Below are 23,878 nucleotides of genomic sequence, written 5' to 3'. Positions count from 1 at the left end.
TCTTCAGATAGTGAGGACGAGATTGACGAGGTTGAGAGCCAGCCATGGTATGGAGGCTCCGGTACAGCATCCGGTGGGTACTACACCACCTTCCCTCCTGACGACGACGATGCTGGGGCATCTGCCCCTACCTACTATCCATAGGAGGTACTTCTCTCACTCCCTTGTATATATCATTTCATTCCTGCATATTAGTTTTCTTCTCGGTATCTCCTTCTTTCTTTGACAACACAGAGACTGTGTAACTCAAGTTTGGGGGAGGTACCAAGCATTTGATCATGTTTGCTTTGATTGTGTTTCATTTGAGTCATGCATTGCACGCCTATTTGCATAAAAAAAAAAAAAAGGATTTTTCATTTAGTTTGCATCATTTGCACCATTAGGAGAGTCTAGAGCATATAGGTTGCATTCACTTGCATAGGGAGCAATGATTTTAAATGCCTTGTAAAGAACACTACGTTGCACCATTGAGTAGCCATGCACCTCTCGAAAAGACTTGTATGTTTCGAGCCTTGAAAACTCTTCTTGAAACTTGTTGATTGCTGAAACTCAGTCTTTGAAGCCAACTACAACCTTATTTGAACTGAATGAACTTAATACTTCTTGCTTAGGGTCCTTTGTGTACTGAGTCATGGCTATACACACTTGAGTTGTCACATCTTTTATGCCAATCTTTTTGACAAACTCTAGTGGTAGACCACTCCCAAAACCTTTCCTTCCTTTTAAGCTTTCATTGTTTGATGAGTGAGGCCTTCTTCGGAAAGTCTTACATGCGCATAATGTTGAGAGTATCGGGAACGACAATGCTTGATCTTCATTTTTGCTAGATTGGACACTCTATTGTCTAGCTATAGGTGGGAGGGCGAGTGTTGTGATCATGATTTGGGAGAAATGAAAAGTAAAAATGGATAGACTCTTTGTGCTTAAGTGAATTGATTTTCTGGGATAAGTAGAGAACCTCTAGCTCTAGTTTTGAAAAGTCTTGGCCCCCAACCTAAAAAAAATAAAAAAAAAAAAGAAAGAAAAGAAATCGAAAAAAAAAAAAAAAGAGAAAAGAAAGAAAAGGGGGCTAGCAAAGTTGTTAAGAGCTAAGAAATGTTTTGAGGTTGTAGAAAAATCCCTTGTAGATTTCAAAAAGGAAGAGTTAAAGTTCTTAAGATCCTTTGGTGAGAGATGTGAGTTGGGTTTGACATTTGGGAATGATTGTGTAATTGTATGTTTGGGAAAAGGGTAGAACAATGGAGATTGAGCATTGTATGCATGAGTTGGTCCCTTTCTTAGATATATTATGTGCAATGTCAAGGCTACTTGTTTTGAGAGTAAACCACCTTAAAGATCATATGTTTTGAACCTCTTGAATCACTTGAATAAAAGCCTTCCCTTACCCAACCAAATGACTTGGACCAATCGACCATTTGCAAGAATTCACCTGATGTTTTGTGCTTAATGAATGTGATAGTTGGTTGATTTGAATGTGTGGATGCTTGATGATGAGTGTAGAGACAAAAGGATTTGAATAGGCCTAGAGAAGCTAGAGTGTAATAAGAGAGTGTGCTAATTATATTTGCTAGTTGTGTTTCTTTTGGCTATGAGCTCCCACCTTCAAACCTCTCTCCTTGCAAGTTCTAGAAAGTTCACTTGAGGACAAGTAAAAGAACAAGTTTGGGGGAGTTGATATCTTGCATATTTACATTGTTTTATCCATTTATTCATGTGCATTTTCATCATATAGTTTAGGATTTAGCCATGTCTAGGTTGCATTTTGCATACATATGTCTCTATCAGGTAGTTGAGCACCACATGGAGTTTCTGGAGACATTTGAGTGCATTTGGAGCTCAAAAGGAGGTGATTAGAGTGAGCTTTGGACGAGCACTGCTGGAGCGACCTCTCGGAGCGATGGCATGAGGTCGCTGTGCACCACATCCCGGAGCGACTCATCCAGAGCGACACAGCAAGGTCGCTCGCGTTTTCATCACTGGGAGACGCGAGAACAAGCTCGGAGCGACCTTCCAGAGCGACGTGCTGAAGTCGCTCCCGAAGCTTGGAGCGACGTCCCAGAGCGACAGGAAGAAGTCGCTCGCGAATTCACCACCCGGAGACGCGAGAACAAGCCCGGAGCGACCTCTCGCAGCGACACAGCGAGGTCGCTCCCGAAGCTTGGAGCGACTTGTCGGAGCGACAGTCTGAGGTCGCTCCGTGTTTTGTTTCTGCTCGAACTTGTGTTTTCTCAAGGGCATTTTGGTCATTTCATTATGCACGTTTTTATTTTCTAAACCTATGTTTTATTACTCTGTAAGCCACCAGGGGGAGGATCATCTTTTGTTCTTAGAAAAACCACCAAAAACCTTTGGAAAGTGATCTCTTTGAATCAATTGATCAGTTTTATTATTGAAATTCTGTGTTCTTATTTATATTTTGTGTTTCTCTGCATGATTAATCTGAAATCCACCATGGGTTTAAGAGGAATCATGGAGATTAGTGAGTAATCACCTTTTGAATTCATGGGTTAGGGAGATTAAGGGTGATTAGGTTAGAACTAGGATGTTTTAGTGTAGATCATTCATATTGCCTTGCTAGTAGAGTGAACATAAAGCATCTTCTGAGTTGGCCACTCAGTTGTTGATCCTTAGGCATTTCTCACCCGAAAGGTGTTCGATGAAATGCCCGAGATAACTCTCCTAGACTTTTAGCATACCTTGCCAAAGACATTTGTTGCTAAAGATGCTAAGATAGCTAATAGACTTGTTAGTAATGATTGCTTTCATATATTCAACCAAAGACATTTGATGCTTGAATTGTGTTAAGTAAATGAACATTCATCTAGACATAGAGTTTGTTTAGGATTGTGTCTAAGCTTAAGGTTAATAGATTGATTGATCGTTTGCCATCTTTAGTTCGAGGCTTGATCACCCGATGTCTAATCCCTATATCCATGAGTTCTCTTTTCCAATAGTTAAGAAAGTATCGTTTAGTTATTCCTATTAATTAGTCATAGTTAAAAACCCATCTAAATCATTGGTTGCACTTAGATTAAGTGATTACTTGCATTCTCGGTGCTTTAGTATCTCTCAGAACTGGTTCGACAATCATTTATACTACAGCATTTGTCTTAGGAGCCTTGAAAACTCCTAACATCAATAATATTAATTAAACCAAAATCGGTTAAGAAAAACCAGTCATTACATATTGGATGAAAGATGTAGATTAGGGTTAAGGTATACATATGTTCGAATGACCTCGGTAGTACTTGTTCATGTTTCGGATATACCCAATCGGGTTCGGTATTCAAACTTTTTCAATACAAAACCCGTTCGTGTATTTTGCTACTTCGGTCGGGTTTTTCGAGTTGGGTTCGGATTTGAGTTTGGGTATCGGATAAAGTGTCCAGCCCTACTTTAGACCGCATAATAAGCATGAATTTAGAGCAAACAAGTGTTACAATCATTTCCTCCTAACAATTATGCTTGATGAATGCATTTGTAAGGAGTTTTTGTTTAGTTTTCTACTGTTTGGTACCTTTTTGCGGTATATGTGCAGCATTATTTGATAGTCGTCTAACAAAACTAAAATAGCGAAAGCTGAAGCTGTATTTCGTAGTTCGTAAAGCCAAGATCATAACAAAAATTCAATTCATTTAATATTTTTTGGGATAATATCTTACACTTAACTCTCTTTTTTTCAAAAGCAAGGTTTTTGGACTATTTGATTTTTTAAGAACATGTATTTAATTGAAATTGTTGTAGATATTTTAAAATGTGAATTATTTTTTCTAAAGTATGTGTTTTATTTTGATAAAACCAAATATTTTTATTTGATATATCATAATATAGTTAATAGTAATGTGTTAGAAATTAAATCTAAATTCAGGAAGCTTGAGTTCATAGCCGACTCTTTGTTCTATGTAATTCTAATGGGTTTATATTAGGCCAAATTAATATTTAATTATAAAATTATAGAAAATTAAGGTTCCAAACACATATTGATATAAGGTTTAGGTATGTCATTATGTCTTATAATATCATCTATTGATATGCAAAATCCGCCGCACCAACTCTTTTTAGCGAACAAGAGAAGATCTCAACCTTACTAGTTTTTCGTTCGTGTGATAGAACCACAACGTAAACTGCTCTCAACTGTGTAGCAAGATCGGTAAGTAAATCAAAACCCTTAACTTATATATTTGTTTTAATGGATACGTATTTTTTGCAGATTAAATCTGTATGAACATTTTTTTATTCTATTGTCAATTGTTTTATATCAGTTTAAAGAAACTATCAATTAAGATTGCATGTTTAGGTTTAGTAAATGGCTTATAAACATGTATGAATTTCAACAATATGTCTCTCTCTTTTTTATTTTCCATTATCTCACTTTGCAAGTAATTCATATCATTTAAAGTTATATATCTTATTTTTTTACAGGTTATTTTGCCAATTAGTTTTTTGGTTTACAAATATCTTGTTTGTTTATCAGATTCTAAGATCTCGGTTCGTCTATCTTAACAAATTCTATGGTGTTTTAAAATTGGGAACATATAAATCGGTCACTATTTATGTTTATTAATGATTCTTTGCAGCATATGTGCAGTATTATTTGATAGTCGTCTAACAAAACTAAAAATAGCGAAAATTGAAGCTGTATTTCATAGTTCGTATAGCCAAGATCATAACAAAAATTCAATTCATTTAATATCTTTTGAGATATTATCTTGCACTTTACTCTTTCTTTTCCAAAAGAAATGTTTTTGGACTATTTGATTTTTAAGAACATGTTATTTAATTGAAATTGTTGTCGTTATTTTAATATTTGAATTATTTTTTCTAAAGTATGTGCTTTATTTTGATAAAATCAAATATTTTTATTTGATATATCATAATATAGTTAATAGTAATGTGTTAGAAACTAAATCTAAATTCGGAAAGCTTGAGTTCATAGCCGACTCTTTGTTCTATGTAATTCTAATGGGTTTATATTGGGCCAAATTAAATATTTAATTATAAAATTATAGAAAATTAAGGTCCAAACACATATTGATGCAGGGTTTAGGTATGTCATTGTGTCTTATAAATATCATCTATTGATATGTAAAATCCGCCGCACCAACTCTTTTTAGCGGATAAGAAAATATCTCAACCTTACTAGTTTTTCGTTCGTGTGATAGAAACAAAACGTAAATTGCTCTCAATTGTGTAGCAAGATCGGTAAGTAAATCAAAACCTTTGACTTATATATGTTTTAATGGATAAATATTTTTTGCAGATTAAATCCGTATGAACAGTTTATTTTATTTTAATGTCAATTGTTTTATATCAGTTTAAAGAAAAAATCCATTGAAGATTGCATGTTTAAGTTTAGTAAATGGCTTATAAACATGTATGAATTTCAACAATATATATGTCTCTCTTTTTTTTTTTTCATTATCTCACTTTGCAAGTAATTCATATCATTTAAAGTTATATATCTTATCTTTTGTACAGGTTTTTTTGCCAATTAGTTTTTTGGTTTACAAATATCTTGTTTGTTTATCAGATTCTAAGATCTCGGTTAGTCTATCTTAATAAATTCTATGGTGTTTTACAATTGGGAACATATAAATCGGTCACTATTTATGTTTATTAATGATTCTTTGTTGCTGCTAAATAGCTTGCGTGGCAGTTTCAAACTCATCAAGCAGATGGCTGGCGTTAGGCCCTTAACGGAGGAGGAAAAGGAACTTATATCATTATATGGCAAACCAATTACCGTGTATGATATTCTTCAAGCTTTCTCACAGGACAAGGTATGCACTCTCTTTCTCTATTTTTCCTATAACATTCTTCAAGCTTTCTCACTGGACAAGGTATGCACTATCTATCTACAAGCTTTTATTATTTGTCATGCAGCCACGTTTCCTTCCAAGGTGTTTGAGCTACAGAATACAGGCGAAGAAAAATAAGATGTATGAATCTCTTCTCTAACATTAGTTTACCACTGTTCTAATTTAGACTATTCTAAAACGCTAATACATATGTGTTTTCTTTTCCAGAATTATCATTACAATCATAGAATTTATGAACTCTTCCTAAACTTTTTGGAATAAATTTTAAGTATCGATTTTTCAAACAAAAAAACTTAATTTATGTTGTTGCATTTTAGATATTTTCTCTTATATTTCCTAGATAAAATAAATGACTTCTTCTCTTCACATGGCACACTTTTATTTTTCTTAGGGCAAATATAGGTGGAATAGCAATTTACAACTACATGAATTGTAACAACATAATACTGAAATCCCAAGGTGATTCTTTACTTGGTTTCGCTTCAGAAAATGTTTTGTTTTCTTCTAACCATTGTATTAATTATCTATACACATTTGAAAATGTAGTTGTGAAAAGGACTTCTTGCCCATTTTGCCCAATGAAGTGTGGAAGCCTCAAGGTAGGCCCTAGAACCAAACTTTCTATATCTTTCATTTTTAAACAATAAGGATCTGAATATTGCATGCTATGTGCAGGGCGTGAAACATCATTTGATGTCATCGCATGCCTTATTTGATTTTAACTTTCGGGTACGTTGTATTTTTAAGGATACACAACTCTTTTCAAGTTTTTTTGTGATATATTATAAGTAACAAGATAAGTGCTCTTTCATGTTTTAGCTGTCGGAGAATGGTCATCCGAATTTTGATGTCTCCGTGAAACCTGATGCATTCACAAATGGGGTTAGTATATGTGAAACTTGATACGTACGCAACATTTTAAGTGGGTTCAGAAAATAATTTATTTTTGTCATGATTATGAACTTTACCATAATGTTATAACAGGTACTAACTTATGATTTAGAGGAGCACAATCGTGTTAATACCTACCTTAATCGGTAAGATCTCAAACTATTTACTCTACTTCTTAGCTATGATTCATCATCATCTTCTTAGAGCTAGTCAAACCATAATTCGTGCAGCTCGAAATCCCGTATGCGAGGCCAAAGAGGTGTTCCTAAGGGACGTAAATGTTGTAAGATTTTTGAGAAGTATTCAGAAGATGTCCCTCGTGACAAAGCAAATGAAATTTCTCATGTGAACGGTGATAATATCCCATCCTCCCTAGCAAGAACTCGCTTGTCGGGACAGACTAGCGACATTCAGACAAAAACTCAACCAGAGATAGGTCGGTCTTCTAAAGCTAAGGAGCCTCGTGCTATTGGGAGAAAAAGGTTAAATCCACAGCGGGTCGGGGGTGAAAGGTTATGATGTTCTTCTCTGTGTTACTTTGTTTCTACAGAATCTTCGTCCTTATGATTTTACTAACCAACATTATTACACATTGTTAATTTCCAGAACCGATCTTAGGAGTCGGCAGTTCTATCACTCTCAAACATTGCAGGTGGTTCAGTTTCCTACAAATTCTTGATTTTCTTGAAACCATGCCGTCTAATTTTTTTTATTATACTAACTAAATAAGTTGCACTTTGAAGCCAATGACTCTGGAAGAAGTACTGTCTGATGCGGACAGCGATAATGAAGACGATCAAGAATTTAAAGATTTTCAAGAACGCATGGTATTTCATTGTTTTTGATTTTTTTTTTTTTTTTTTTGTAATTTTCATTGAATTGTTATGATGCGGACATTAGAGGCATTTTGTGTTCTTCTTTTTTCGCAATTTCACAGAAGATTGATCGGTTGGTGGATGCCAGCGATGAGGAGAAGAGATTTATGTGGCTTTGGAACACATTCATTAGAAAGCAAAGGTAGCAATATGATTCTATTTGCATCTTTTTCTTTGAAGAAAGACACCAGTAAACTAACTTTTGTTATGCCATGATTACATTTTGGGCAGGGTGTACGCGGATAAACATGTTCCTTGGGCATGTGAAGAGTTCGTAAAACTTCATGCGAAAGAGCTGATCACTCCTAAACTTCTCTGGTAATAATCTTGTATCAACTCATCATATGATGCCCAAAATGGATTATCACGGTTTTTTTCATAATATTTGTTAATGCCTCTGAGCAGGCAATGGAGAATGTTCGCAGTTGATACGCTGTGTTTAAAATACGGTCTGATATGCGCCAAGACCATGGACAAATGCAGTATCATCCTGCAGAAGGCACAGGAAGCAGAAGAAGCACCAGAAGAAGCTGCTGCAGCAGCAGAAGTGGCGGCAGCGGCAGAAGCGGAGGCAGCAGTGGCGGCAGCAGAAAAAGCAGCAGCAGCGGCAAAAGTGGCAGCAGATGCAGCGGCAGCAAAAGCATCCGCCGCTAAAGGCACAAGAAAAAGCGCCAGAACGCAAAAGAAGAAGAAGCAAGAAGCAGCTTCCTCTTCTAAAGCTAATGCTAATGGCAACGAGCCACAGCCAATGGAACTTGATGAAGAACAACATTAGCCAGATCTTCATTTCTGAACTGAGAGATCCAAACTATTTTAAAACTCCCGTACTCAGATACCATTTCCTTCCTTTCAAATTATGTTAAACTAAACTTTTAATTTTATCTCTAATAATCTCAAGGAGTTACAAACTCAAAAGACTGATTATGATACTTGAAAAGGAGATTAATTCATGGTTTTTTTTTCCTCATCAAAGGTTAATGAGGGACAAGTTAGTATTTAATTACAAATGTTTCCAGAATTTACAAACCCTATCTTTTCTGCTATATCTAATCTGGTCCCTTTTTATTTATTAACTATTGTCACTGGAGAGGCACATATTCACCAGCAGACTCACCTGCATCATTCTTTATTTATCATCATTAGTAGACAGAAATGTCGACTCTTATACCACTCATGGAAAGATTTTTCCAAGAAAGCTTGTGGTCGTGACGCAAGCCAAGCCACAAGCATGAGATCCTCGCCAATGCAGCCTGCCCCACCACTTTCACCCATAACTCGTTACCAGCAACATTCATTGACCTCTTTGAGTCATCATCATAGCCCTCTACATCCGAGTGGGTCACTACCACCATCGACCCATCCTCAAACACAACCACATTCCCAGAACAAACCTGCTTTACATTTCTTGGGATCAAAGCTGAAGTTGCATCAGTTAAGGAACTCTGAGTATTCAGCACCTTGACATGGTAGTACTCAAGAACGGCCTGCAGAGACACATTTAGGAATCAGAGGATGAAGAATAATAACAAAGAAAGAACGTGTCTTTGTCGGTTACCTTCCATTGAGCGGTGGCTAATTTTACTCTAGGCCTGATTGACTTCACGTAGGCATATGCTTCTTCAGGTGTCATGTGTTTGTGTTGCACCTGCATTGCAAAGATATAATCAGAGACAGAGACAGAGCTGAAGCAAAAAGATTTATTTGATGAATTGCAACACAAACCAAGTAGCATATGACGACGGTTGTGCTGCGGCCACGACCCGCCTTGCAGTGAACATAAGTCGTCTTCCCAAGTGAAGCATTTCCTTCAAACGAGACAAAACAAAGATTAAATGAATACAACTACGATTCTTAACAATAGCAACAACAAAAAGTATAAAAAGAGAATGGTAAACTTACTATGGATAAACTCTACAGCTTGGCATATAGCTTCCATGGAAGGTGCAAAACAATAATCCCTCGTGGCAATCACCAGATGGTCAATACAATAAGACTTCCACAACAGTAAGAAAACAAAACAAAGTTAGTAAATAAGAAGAAAAACAAAAACAGAGCATTGGTATATAGAGAGAAAAAAGAAACAGACTTTGTAGAGAGACGATGGAACCAAAGTCTCATAAGGCTCATTCAGAGTGATGACTCCACATACACCAAGCTCCTTCAGCCGCGGAACATCAGACGGAAACGGAACAGCTCCAAGTAATATAAACTGGAGACAATAGCCAAAGCCAATTAACATACATGAGATTGAGACACAACAAACAGCTAAAAGGAGGAAACTTTTTAATAATACCTGAGCGACCCTATCCCACCAATGAAACTCAGCCTCAACCTTATTCCTCACAACGTTGTAAACCAAAGTCGGATAGAACAAGGCACGCGCACCTACACCAACCAGTGCCATCTTCGTCGTCACCACTATCTCCTTATCTCCATCCTCTACGCTAACCTCCTCCGCCGATCTCTCTTCCTTCTCCGTCACGTCTTCGATATACATCACTCCTCAATCCAACAGACACAGAGTTGACGATCGTCAAAACACACAGCCACGAAGAAAATCTACACGAAACTATGAAGTCAAGCGGAAGCGACCGGAGAAAAGCTGAATTCAGAATCGATCAGATCAAACGGCGAGGCGGAGAGCAGAGTGATTTGGGGATGAAAGAGAAGAATCAAAGTTTCTACGAATTTGGGGATCGATGATTTTGCCTAATCTCTCTTCCTTTCCTACTCGACCTATCTTTTTGGTTTCTCTTTTAAAGAGAAGTTTTAAAACCGGACCAAAACACTTAACCGGATTCCTTTATTAACTTTTTTTTTTGTTTTGAACTTTTTATTCATTGGATCGATTATAACTGAACGGTAGATCAATAAACTAATATATTTGATATCAAAATAGTAATTTTACAACTAAAAACTCGATAAATTAATAAACACGGTAAATTAATAGATTTTTTAGACCGAATACAAATCAATAAAATAATAAAATAATATTTTTTAGAAAATCTTATGTAAACATAGCCTCTTAAACATATATTCTCATTGAAATCATATATAGTTTATCTAAGTACTAACAAAAAATATATTTTTATGTTCACAGTAGAATTTATTTGTATGTTTCTTAACATTTCAATGTATTCTGATCGATAATAGTAAAATTATATCTAAAACAACACTTAAATTCTATGAAACAAATTTTTATATACACCAAATAATATAATAATTTTGAAATTTATTAATATCTATATAGTAAAATTTTAAAAAGGAAAGTTTTGTAAATTAATAAAATATTACAATCCTAAAATTATTAATTTATAGAGTTTTTACTTTGTAATGATATGTATATTAATTTATAGAAATCAAACTTTGCATTTTATTCATCAAGTATAATAAAATATTTCACATTTCTATTTTTATTTTAATTTTTTACTTGACATACATAGTTTCAAAAAAAATATTTAACTAATTTTGATAACAAATTAAATTTAGAATAAAAGTAAAAAAAAAAACTGAAAACAGGTTTTACCAAAATTTTAATTAATTAATTTTTATTAAATCAGAACCAAATTTTATAAAATTGTTCGATTTACTGGTTTGATTCGGATATGGAAACATTGGGAGAAACCAAAATAAAGAAAAATGACCTCAGTGTGTTCAGAAACTTAGGTGAAAATCAATGGATTCTTGAAACTTGTTATCCAGCTTTTGTTATACGTAAAAGGATGATTGCTATTGTCGACAGATATCAATTAAATTCACTGAGGTGAGATGAAAATAAGATTTTCACCTTTATTTTGTGACTAAAGTTCTTAAAAGTATAGTAAAGGAGGCACAAGCGATTTAAGCAGCATGGTACTAGACTATGATTTTTTCATCTCAGGTTATCTTGTGTTTGGAGGAAGATAATAGGTATTTGTTTTATGATCTTTACTTGTTTTTGAATTATTTTGATTTAACCATCGGAGTTGTTATGTTGTTTGACTTAAGAGGATTTCAGGAGTATAAACATATTTTCAAGTCTTTTCACTTTTAGTTAAGAACAACACATGGTGACAGGTTTTTTGCTATTGGTCTAGTACGATGATAGGAATGGGCCGACAACTAGAGGCCATGTTGAATGAGGAAGAGGAGGATTCACGTTTACAAATTTTAAAGATTACATACGAATGGACCGGACCAACACATGAAAGTTGATCGATGTCCATATGTCCAATGTTTATCACTCGCCCCAAAGTCCAGACTACTCTCTCAAGCATGCGACCAACAATGATTGATCGCAGTGGATTGACACAAATATCCCCTTAATGAATAAGGTGTCAAACTGTTTGTGTTGATTTATTCATTCAATCGACTTGAGTCTTTATACAACGTTAGAGATAAACTCTAGTCCTAGATCTTAGGAGGTAACTCTTATTGAGCTACATTCAGCGTTTTCACAGCAACATGTGAAACCTTTGTCCAAGTCAGCAAGGTCGTCCCACATGACTTTGAGTCGTCCGTAGAAGATTTCAACTGTGTCACCATCTTGCTTGCATGCTGTTATATCTGCGAGGAGTTGATGAAGTCGAGTGTCGTCGTTGACTGAGAACCGTCGCTGAAGGCTTGCCCACATAGCTTTAGCACTATCAACGAGAGAGATGGAAGGTCGTAGTTTTGGTTCAATGCTACTGTATATCCATCCGATGATCATTGAGTTGACCATGTCCCACTTTTCTGCATCGTCAAAATCTTTGGACGGTCGTTTTAGAGTTCCGTCAATGAACCCTGTTTTTCGTTTGGCACGAAGAGAATTGGTCATCAGCTTCGCCCATCTTTCATAGTTTCCACCGTTGCAGAGGATCGGTGTCTGTACTTGCCCAGTGTTATCGGCTGGATGCAAGTAATATGGCGACGCTAACTTGTCAGTTGCTGCGACGCTAGTTTGTTCACTGCTCATGATTTCTTATCGAGATCGAGCAAAAGAAAGGAGAGAAAAAATTTTGATATTAAGAGTCAAGAGGAGGCTCTGATACCATGTCAAACTGTTTGTGTTGATTTATTCATTCAATCGACTTGAGTCTTTATACAACGTTAGAGATAAACTCTAGTCCTAGATCTAAGGAGATAACTCTTATCGTTACAAGTCTATATTTATCTCAAGAATATTCTAGCTTATCGCTAATATAAGGTGAACATTCAATATCATCGAAGGATCCAACCAAAGGCCAAATTAATATCTTAAGCACGTTGCCTACCATGAGTGATCGCAAGGCGATGACACGAGTTTCTTTGTAGGGTGAACACTTCAACCTTATCAATAGTGGATCTTAAGTTTGTGAAATAAGTGTTTTTGTTATTCATCCATCGATAGATCTGTAAAGACATTGTTAGTTAGGTTAGGACTACTTTCATTTGTATTTTTTTCTTAAAACTTTGTATATGTGTTGTTCATATGGACGGAGTACGTGAAACACAAATGTTTCTTAAAAGACTTATTCTTGGGTTCACCCCCCTAGGGTGAACCTCTAGGTTCACCAACCAATAGGATTGTGTTATTTTATATTCGAAATCTTTTAAAAAAGGAAACAAAATATTTTTTTAAGCTATAAGTTATATTATATTTTTAAAATAAAAAGGTAAAAATAAATAAAATAAAAAAATGTAGTAATTAAAAAAATATAACGTCCTCAACAAAATACTAAACCCTAAATCCTAATCCCTAATCCCTAAACCCTAAATCCTAAACCTTTGGGTAAAACTTAAACCCTTGGATAAATCATAAACTTTAAATCAAAAACACTAAACACTCAAGGGCTTAGGGTTTAGGGTTTTAAGATTTAGTGTTTTTGATTTAGAGTATGAATTATCCAAGAGTTTAGAGTTTGCCCAAGGGTTTATAGGGTTTATGATTTAGGGTTTAGGGATTAGGATTTAGGGTTTAGTGTTTTGCTGATGACGATAAAAATATTTTTTTTTTTAATTCTTTTTTCTCTAACTACTATTTTTTCTAATTTTTTTAACTTTTTTTATTTTAAAAACATAATATATCTTGACAATATTTTGTTTCCTTTTCTAAAAGATATCGAATTTGAAATAATGAAATCTTATTGGTTGGTGAACCTCTAGGTTCACCCCTAGGGGGTGAACCCAAGAATAACTCTTCTTAAAATTGACAAGTAACAAAACTAGCCAAATAATTAGATGATTATATTTCACATTGGATACGAATTGACCCCTTATCTAAACTTATAGAGCAACTTTTTCTTAATTAGAAACCATTAAACCACTACCTATAATTATTAGCCTTTTCCCAACCCTTAAAGATCCCAGCCGATTTTAATTTGTGGTGCGTCTGGTGCCACTCACTGCCATTGATAACTGAATTGGGCAGTTACATACTATATATATGTGATTTATATTATCTTTTTTTTGAATTACCGCGAGGTTGGGCCGAAACCTAATCATCCATGCCCGAAACCACAGCATGTAAAATATTATTTTCAACATGTTATAAGTATATTGCATATACAATTTTCGATTGTGATATTGTAACTTTGTAAGTACCAACATGTTGTCTTCTATCTAGATCCTCCAACATTGAAAAACCAATTAAACAAGTATGCATTTAATTTCATTTCAAAAAATGTTAGTTGGTTGTTAAATGAAAGAAGTAGTTACAACGACATCCTAATTAAAATTACTTTTGATAGACTATGACTTTAATCTTGATTAACCCAAATACGAAAACAAAGTTTGACTTGACTCTTTCGATATATGCATACACATGAGATATATATATATATATATATATATATATATATATATGCATGTCGTAAGAGTGTCATATGTATATACATGTATGGAAAGCGGATGAGATCCTAAAGTTGGCTTTTTGCAACATCTTGTGTACTTTGTAGCATATTTTATCGTCAATTGGGTTATTGTTTATAACATCTTTTGTACCTTGTAGAAACGTGTTCTTACGCGGTTGCTTATACGTGCTGTCTATATGACTAAGGTTGTAGTCAGATTGTTCACTTAAACACACATTTTCTTCAATTTTTTTATCACAAATTTTCAAACTCACTAAACATCTTTCTGGATATGCTAGACCAACGGCTTCAAATCTGTTTGACCTGATGAACGCGTTTTATCATGGGTCAAAACCAACAATATTTGTTGCTTCATTAATTTGCCTTTCCGGATTTCCAACAGAACTGTTGTAGATAATTGTGGATCTCTCCTTATTTTCAATGTCTTATATTCTCTTTGTTTCTCAAAAAAAATGTTATTTAACATTTTGTTCTTGTTATACAAAAAGTATAGTTATAGATTTACAATGCAACTTTAACTTAATATTAATTACAAATGAATTGATTTTATAAATAATTTTATTCATCTCAAATCATATTGGTTGAATATGTGTAATTAATAAGAATTTAAATGCATTTCAATCTTTTTTAGTATGAAAAATGTCAAAACTGATATTTTTATGAAACGGATGAAATATTTGTTTTCCGTTGTAAATCAATTGTAATCTTTTATTATTTTCAATCCCTGCTGTGGCTATTTATTCCTTAATATAGCTAACTAAAACACTGTAATACTGTAATTCTTAAGCCATGTGATCACTATTATATTCACCATCAATGTAGAATATGACTCTTGACTGTAGAAACTCGACAAAGTCGGATAATATCGTTAACCATTGTTTATTTTTGTAACGGATGGTTTGCAATTAACATGTGCTGTGAGTTCATCAATTTAATTCGACTCATAGTACGAGGCGAAATGCATTATTTAGAAGAAGAAACCTCATTCTTTTGGTTCTCAATAAATGTCAAACGCCAAGCTGTAAGGAGTAATCAGTTCTTAAATGGAATCACCAACAAATGATGGCTAAATTCATCTTAAATTAATTCTCGTGATTAGAGCAACTCCAATTATAATTTTTATCATGAAGATTCTCAGTGTATGTATATATAATAATTATGATTTAATTAAAGGTATAATAAAATTTTGCAAACCCAACCAATAATATGTCATGTGAGATAGTTCGTTGGGTTTCTAAAATTTTTAGTATACTCTTAATCATATTATTATTATTAAATATACATACACTAATACGTAACTTTTGATACAAAGATTTATCTTAGATCGTATCATACAAGTTTTTCATTTTAAATTAACTAGGGGTTGGCCCGTCCTACGGGCGGGTGAATTTACATTAAAACTATTTTATATTAAAATAATTAATTATATAAAATATTTAAAATTTTAATTTATACTGAAAATAATAAATGAAATCTGTTTTTATTCTAAAACTTTATTGTAAATTTAATTAAGTTTTGTTGGTTTGAGATGAAAAGACCACTAACAATTTTTCTTTCTAGAGAACACAAAATTATTAAATTTAAAATTAAGGAAAATGTAATGCTTCATATTTTTCTATTTTATTTCCATTTTGAATTTGATATAGTTGAATAAAATCAAAAGTAATAAAACTAATATTTTTTTATTTCTAAGAGTATCAGATTTTAATATTATTATAAAATTTAATTTTTCATAATAATAAAATATTAATCCACCTCCAAGCTAAATCAAATTAAAAATCAAATTTAATGTGATAAAATTATAAAAATTTTATATTCTAAAGTAACATATAAATAGTTTAAATAATTTCGTAAATAATAATTAGTATATATTATGTAACAATGAATGATTTTTTTTATATTATATGTTTGTTTCAGTTTATGATAAATTTTCAATTTATAATTGAATTTTCTTTAATTTTGGTGTTTTACTAATTATGTTTTGTAAAATATTTTGGCATTTGTTGAACTTAAAAAAAAAATATTTGTTGGAAATTTCGCTCGTGCTATTTGAAAATATTTTTATAAGTTAATAGTGTTATAAATTAATATAAGCATTACATTTCTAACAAAATTTTACTTGAGTTTCATATCCTATCATACAAAATAATTTAAATGTAGTGTAATCATTAATAATCTGGAAATTAAAATGAACCAAACTGCATATAAATGTTTTCTGAAAATTAGTTTTCTTTTCAGAAAATAAAATTTAAAGAAGTAACTAAACTTTTTTATTTGTTTTAGTGTTGGCTATATTGAATGAAAATATATATTTCCTATCTAATCAAACATCTCATTTTCAGTTTCCACTTAGTAACAACGATAACATCGAAAAACTTATATATATAATTTAATAATTAAATGGTACAAAACAACATAATAACTTTATATTTCATCCCAAAACAATCAAAGAATATGTCATCAAACAAACAATTATGCACATCAAAACTGGAGAGCTTCTGTTTTGAAACTTACAATGATTTTTCAATGATTTCTGGAGGTTCATCATTTTGTTTCTTACTAATTTTTTAAAGCATGAACTTCGTGATAAAAATGAAAAAATGAAAATCTGTAAATTTCTTTTTTTTTTTATTGTCATTGCTCGAATTTGATGAAAGGTGCGACCATTAGCATCTGTAAAATCTGTAAAAATAAAGTGTGATGTTTAGTGTAACCATTAGCACCGCGTTGAGTCTCTGGAATCAAGGGTATCAGAGATGTTTATTTTTTTAAAAAAAAAATTGGCATGATGACTTAAACAGTTTCGAGTTGGAACTTTACTTTAGTGGGTTGATCTCAGTTTTTGTTATGACCTATGGATAATACGATGAGGAGACGGAATATTAGTGTATGTGTGACAGGATCAGACGGGGTTGAATAATCTTTTTTTTAGCTGTTTTGAATATTCTTAACCTCTGTAACCAGCCAGTAGTTCGATGACCAACAATTTAAAAGCATAAGCAAAAATAGAATTCTTGGAGTAGACATAATTTATTTAAGTTAATAAAATGCACTTACGGCGGGGCATAATAGCTGAGGACACACACACATTCGATTCTTGAAATTGAAAATAACATGATAAAGATAACGATATGCTTTGAAAACACAGAGCAAAGTATCTCACAACTCACTTTTCTCAGTTCCGGAATATATTTTTCAGAAAATGAAAATGAAACAGCTTGTAGGAGTAACAATATATTGGTCTATTTAACCAGTTCTACGGTTCAAAATTGTTTAAAAAGAAAGATGCAGAATTCATAGAGAAAAATAAATAAACGTATAAGTTAAAACACTGAGGAAAATAGCTCAAAGTGATATTCGGTTTATGAAACAATTTAAAAACTGGTTAAGAAAGCAGTTGTGAGATTGAGCGACCTTGTATCTACTCCAATAATCTGAAGCTTAACCATGGTGTGGCTTCTTCGCAGAGTGCGCACACACTGCCTCGACGGACTCCGCAGAAGACATGTCAGATGAAACAGGGATGTCACTTGGTTCAGTAACAGTTCCTGAGAGGCTTTCCACCATCACATGGTTACTGGGTCTGTTGCTGTTGTCATGAATACCTCTTTCAACACTTTGAGAAGGGTCTGTTGTTACAGCTCCAGCTCCTGGAATATCATGGCCAGGGTTGTTATCACCTCCCTGTGGAGGAGTCAAGTAAATGATTAAGCAGAAGTTTTCGTAAAGAGTTTAACAACATGAAGGGAATAGTTTGGTATGACCCCTGAAAGCGGAGGTTGGCCATAATTCGCTGAGTATTTTTGTGTTTCTTCATAGAAAGTGGAAGTAAAATCCATGAACTTACCAAAATATCTGGAATAAAACATATGGAATTATGGGCCTGTATGAGATGATTATCAATAATTAAGAAGATGGGAACGATGTGAATAAAACAATCCAGGCAACTCGGAATTGGTATTAGCTAATGACATCAACTCCTCATAACCTTGGGGATGAAGTTTCTGCTCTCAGGGACCTCTTCGAATAGGAGCAAAACATGGGCGTCCGCAAATCTGAAGCTTTGCTTGCTCCTAGTACCATCAAGAATCGTTTTTTTCTTCTACAGGTGCCAAATTAATAATCAAAACAGACTTTAAGCGCATTTACCTTTCCATCAACCAGTATCAGATCAACTCCCATTAGTTCTCCACTTTTTTTCACATTCCAAGCTTTCTCAGAATCGAAGGAGCCCAACTTACATACACTTGTTTTAAAATGAATTCAATCAGACGTTCACTATACTGCAAATAACATTTCTCTGGATTATTAAAAACTGTGAGGATGATGCTTAAGGGATATAGCCTTACCAATAACTCGGCCGCGGAGTGATAGTCGGAAAGTCCTTCCAACGGATAGAAAGCGAGGAAGAGGTGAGAGGCGCTCTGGTGATCCTTGGCCTTCATTCAAACTTACTCTTCTGCTGGCATCTGAGCAATAAGACGCTTCTGTGCTGATAATACCGAGACACGATCATGGAAACTCAAAACTATATTCTAAACTTTGCATATCAGAATGGGTTTTCTATGCTAAATAGATCTCACCATTGCATCATCTCTTTTATTCTTCATAAAAGACTTGAGAGAAATTTTGAATGCGTCTGCAAATGGAATTACAGTGAGATCCATCATCTGTTACACTCTTTCTACATTTCAGAGTTCAACCAAAATCTTAATAAAAAGATAAGTATTACCTTGAAATCATCAGTTATACAAAAGTCTCGGTGATTCCAGATTGAATCTTTTGTGGTCTTCACCATCAGAATCATCGTTGGACCCTTCTTTCTCATCGATTTCGTCAAATTCCGGCGGCATGTTAGCATCAGAGAAGATCTTATGAATGGTTACCACTTGTGGCTTCATCGATTCATCTTCTTCGTCATCGTCGTTGGGTTTGTAGTTTTACGATCTCTTCTGCTCTCTTCTTAGAAATCTTCTGGTAATCTGAATCATGTCAACTGACAAAGATATCATATTTGAGTGAATGGATTGCTTTGAGGATATGTGGTGAGGGCTGTACTTTCCGCAGATTTATAGTGGTGGTGTTATGGATCTTTGAAACGGACGGAGAACAAATCTATAGTGATTGATTCTGGAAATTGAAAGAATGATTTAAGATAATGCGTTAAGTCGAGAGATTAATAACAGAGATTGATGAAGAAAGTAGAAGAAGATTTGAAACCGTGACGATTTGGTGACGCAGACGGCGAGGTAGGTTAAATGACGTGGCTGAATGATTGGTTGTGAATATTTTAGCTGACGTGGACAGCTTAGAATTGCTTCAATTTAGTAGCTTTTATATAGTGGGATTCTCATTTTTAGAAAAGGAGTGTTAGGAAATAAATATTGTTTTATATATTTTCAATTGATTTACTTTTACCTCTAATAAAATTAACATTAACTTATAAAAATTATAGAATTTTAATAATCGGATAAAAGTATAGTCATATCAAATACGAATTATCGGTTCCAGACATAAGAAAAGAAAAAGCTCATCCGAAAGGTAGATTGCCTTTTTATACAGTGTTTTTCTTTTCTTTTTTCTCTTTTTCCACAGGTATAGAGGGTACGCATAAATATAGTTACAGACTGAAAATCCAGATGTCTAGGTATAAAGTGTATTGAATACGTATACACATATTTTAGATATAGCCTACAAAAGAAAATCAGCTTCTTAAATTGGATGTATATAATAACAACCACACCGACCTATTCTTCTCAAACAAAACTCTCACACTAAACCAAGAAAACCACATTTCTTTCCTTCTCTACATTAACCATCTCCTTCATTACATTTAATCCCTTCTATATTTTTATAAAAAATGAAAAAACTCAAACTCATGGATCACTCATCCTGCCGGAGGAGATATCAGGATCCTCCGTCAAAGGCGACGGCTAGAACACTGAATAATAACAGTAATAATCCGAAGAAGAAAAGAGTCGTCAAAGAAGATCTTGATGATGAAAAGATTGTTTCAAAGCATCCAACTTATCGAGGGGTGAGAATGCGACAATGGGGAAAATGGGTCTCCGAGATAAGAGAGCCAAAGAAGAAATCAAGAATCTGGCTCGGTACCTTCTCCACGGCGGAGATGGCGGCGCGTGCTCACGACGTAGCGGCTTTAGCCATCAAAGGCGGCTCTGCTCACCTCAACTTCCCTGAGCTAGCGTGCCAACTCCCTAGACCGGCTAGTGCTGACCCTAAAGACATCCAAGCCGCCGCAGCCGCTGCTGCAGCTGCCGTCGCCGCTGACATGGAAGTAGAGACGTCTACGCCCTCTCCTGTAAGCTCGGAACCATCGTCTCCGGCTACGACCGCACTAGCAGACGACGCGTTTTCTGACCTCCCCGATCTCTTGCTCGACGTGAACCACAACAATGACGGCTTTTGGGACTCGTTTCCTTACGAGGAGCCTTTCTTCTCGGGAACTTACTAGAAAACAAAGACACTGTAGTTGTGTACGTCTTGTTCTTTTGTCATGTGAAAACTTTTTAACGTTAAAAAGTCACCGGTTGATCCAAGTTGTATATTAATAACGGTCTATGATCGATTTGTTTTTCTTTTTCTAGAACTTTTAAGTGGGGAAGTGTGTGACATGTATAAGCGAAAAGGCTCTTTGTTTTTGTAGAAATGTGAACGTCAGTCAGTGACAATTGAAAAAAGTCCCATGTTTATTTGTAGCTCTATTGTACCTCTACATTTACTTTTAGGTTCTGCACAAGAAATAGATATCGACATCTTTTTCTCTGTAATATTAATGTATCTATCTAATCCAAAGATAAGTTTATATTTCAACTTATAAGCTATACTAACAATAAGCTTGAACATATGTTACAAATAACTTCAGCTGTATATTTGTTATATTTGAAAATTGGTACAACAAAATTGAGCGAGAGACAAATTTGTTATATTTTCTATTAGGTTTCTCCTTTTCTTTCTGTCATTTCCAGTTTCCTAATTATTCCGATAATCTTACTTTGTCCTAAGCTTATTGGCCCTCATAAAGTTTGAAGAGAAATGACCATTGGTCCATTTGATTTAATGCCATGAATTTAATGGCCTTTTTGTTGGGACTGATTTTCATTGAAAGGCTATATTTTTTTGTTTCTATTAGGCCTCTGTTTTTTTGGGTTAACGGTGTCACTTTCTACTAAAATAAAATTCACACAGGCTGAATTATGTTGAATTTTTTTATTCCTTAAAATTTATACTAATTAGATTAAATTTTTTGTCAAATTATTAATAGATAAGTTCTACTATTTTCTTCTAAATTTTTAATAAATAAATAAATTTATAAAGAAAAGTTTTTTCTGCAATTATGATGAAGTCGCTTTCTACTAAAATAAAATTCGCACGGACAAAATTATGTTGAATTCATTATTTCTTAAAATTTATACTAGTTAGGTTGAATTTTAGGTCAAATGATTAATAAATAAGTTGTACTATTTTCTTCTAAATTCTTCATAAGTAAATAAATTTATAAAAAAAAGTTTTGTTTCTGCAATTATGATGAAGAACAAATGAATAAAATTTTCTATTTTTTAATTTTTCAAATAAAATTTATTTTTCATTTTGTTTATTTTTTTCATTCATCTGATGGTTGACCAACAATCAAAGCTATAATATTCGAGAATTTAAGTTTTTCGTCAATTTTAAACATCTATCTCGAATCTTACTCTTAGAAATATCCAAACTTTGTTCTGGGGCCACTTGATGATTTTTCCAAATGTTAAGCTAGATATATTCAAAAAAAAAATCACAGAAAACATTTATCTAAGGTATTGAATTTTGGAAACAGCAATATCTTCAATTTAAGTAATTATGTGATTTTGTAACAACAAAAATTGTTCACTTTAAGTCTATAATCTAATCTGTTAATTTATGGTCTTATTTTTATCTACCATTAACAAGTCACTAGATTTTGACCCGCGCTTCAAAAGCGCGGGTTATTTTGGATTATATATAAATTTTGATAGGAAATAATATTTTGTGATTGTTGTACATTATTTTATTACGAAGTGTATGATATGAAATATTTTTGGGTAATCGTTTGAGTTTTCGGGTATGTTTTTGTGTCAGGTATTTTTCGGGTTTTCGAGTAATTTTCAGTTTTTTTTTGGTATTTTAAATCTTTTTCGAGTCTTAAATATTCGAACTGATCTAGACCTATTATGTATTCAAAATTACAGGTATTTTATAGGTATTTGAATTATGGATATAAATCTATAAAAAAGACCAACCTAAACCCAAACAAAAGAATTTCAAATACCTAATTAAGTCCAAATGTCTAGAATCTGAAGGACTCAAACTCGAAATGAACTGATCTGTACCAACCCGAAGATTCTATGGCCATGCTTATTGTATTTCTCATTATTATTTGTGTGCATTTGTAATAATTACATTTGTTAAATTGGTGAGACCTGAGATTAATTTACGTATTTTTGGCTAATTTAATAGTACAGATTTATAGGTTTTTAATATAGTTCTTAAACTTATATTAAATAACAGTATTTTATAATAATTATTTTTTTATTTTCTATTACTATATATTTAAAATGATTACCAGAAGTCGAACCGATAAACCAAATAATCTCAAGTCTCACCAATCGTCGACTAATGATTTTTGAAACTGGAACCACCTACATCCTTAAATTCACATGCCCAAAGATTTATATGTTGACGTACAGATTTTACATGTTTTTATAGTTTAAATTATTATTATTTTTAGTGTTAGTGAGAAGATTTTATTCTGAGGAAGCAAATTATAATATTTGTTACAAATGAAACTGATGATATACAAAATTATTGCTCATTGCGGCAACATACACAAAATATCGTGATTGTGATTTAACCAGAATCATATGTTAGTCGAACGTGTTAATTTGCACGTATAGATTGTAGTACGAACACATATTTCAGTTTATAAGGTAAATTCATTTGGTTAGCCATTTTCTTGTGGTATTTTAAAAATAAATAAAAAGGCAAAAAGCGGTAAATATATTTTTTTTGAAAAAAATGGTAAATATTACACTTGGTGAAAGGCATATAAACCAACCAAACATACGAAAATCTCAAGTTCATAAAAAGGCATACAAAATCTCAGAATAATAAGGACAAATCTCAGCATAATAAAGAATAATTATTTAGACAATGGTATAGTTAGAGAAAATAAAGAAAATATAAAAAAATAATAAATAGTTAATCAATAGGTCCAACAACCTTGCATAAGTAGATTTTTCAAAACTCCTTCCATTTTAATAGTATTGATTGTAGAACCACTTAAATAATTAGATAATATGACATTTTTAATTATTTATATTAATAATAAACTAAATATAAATTTGAATTTTTTTAATTATAACAAAATGTGTTGAGAAAGAATATAACAAAATCTTACTTAAATTTTTAAATATTTTTATAAAATAACATATCAATTGATTTC

At 33.2% G+C, this 23,878-nt stretch overlaps 3 protein-coding genes across 3 annotated transcripts; 2 read left to right on the top strand and 1 right to left on the bottom strand.

The window, feature by feature from the left end:
* Positions 1-5,102: 5,102 nt before the first annotated feature.
* Positions 5,103-8,500, top strand: LOC125603621 (polycomb group protein FERTILIZATION-INDEPENDENT SEED 2-like). The gene is made up of 14 exons (XM_048774509.1): positions 5,103-5,202; positions 5,645-5,780; positions 5,884-5,939; positions 6,211-6,278; positions 6,366-6,418; positions 6,495-6,548; positions 6,639-6,701; positions 6,804-6,856; positions 6,941-7,222; positions 7,317-7,362; positions 7,454-7,537; positions 7,648-7,727; positions 7,817-7,903; positions 7,991-8,500. The coding sequence occupies exons 2-14, from the start codon at positions 5,676-5,678 to the stop codon at positions 8,358-8,360; spliced, it is 1,401 nt and encodes a 466-aa protein (XP_048630466.1). The 5' UTR covers positions 5,103-5,202; positions 5,645-5,675; the 3' UTR covers positions 8,361-8,500.
* A 12-nt stretch (positions 8,501-8,512) lies between these two features.
* On the bottom strand, positions 8,513-10,323 carry LOC111215566 (phosphatidylglycerophosphate phosphatase PTPMT1-like). The gene is made up of 6 exons (XM_022719220.2): positions 9,879-10,323; positions 9,672-9,794; positions 9,485-9,578; positions 9,308-9,390; positions 9,141-9,230; positions 8,513-9,069 (listed from the first exon to the last, which is right to left on the bottom strand). The coding sequence occupies exons 1-6, from the start codon at positions 10,080-10,082 to the stop codon at positions 8,725-8,727; spliced, it is 939 nt and encodes a 312-aa protein (XP_022574941.2). The 5' UTR covers positions 10,083-10,323; the 3' UTR covers positions 8,513-8,724.
* An 8,287-nt stretch (positions 10,324-18,610) lies between these two features.
* LOC111197730 (ethylene-responsive transcription factor ERF038-like) lies at positions 18,611-21,116 on the top strand. The gene has a single exon (XM_013832217.3). The coding sequence runs from the start codon at positions 20,258-20,260 to the stop codon at positions 20,870-20,872; it is 615 nt and encodes a 204-aa protein (XP_013687671.2). The 5' UTR covers positions 18,611-20,257; the 3' UTR covers positions 20,873-21,116.
* Positions 21,117-23,878: the final 2,762 nt, after the last annotated feature.

Source organism: Brassica napus, unplaced genomic scaffold, assembly GCF_020379485.1.
Source record: "Brassica napus cultivar Da-Ae unplaced genomic scaffold, Da-Ae ScsIHWf_363;HRSCAF=573, whole genome shotgun sequence".
Classification (NCBI taxonomy): Eukaryota; Viridiplantae; Streptophyta; class Magnoliopsida; order Brassicales; family Brassicaceae; genus Brassica; species Brassica napus.
Note: the sequence above shows the minus strand (reverse complement) of the source record. Positions and strands in the feature narration are given on the sequence as shown.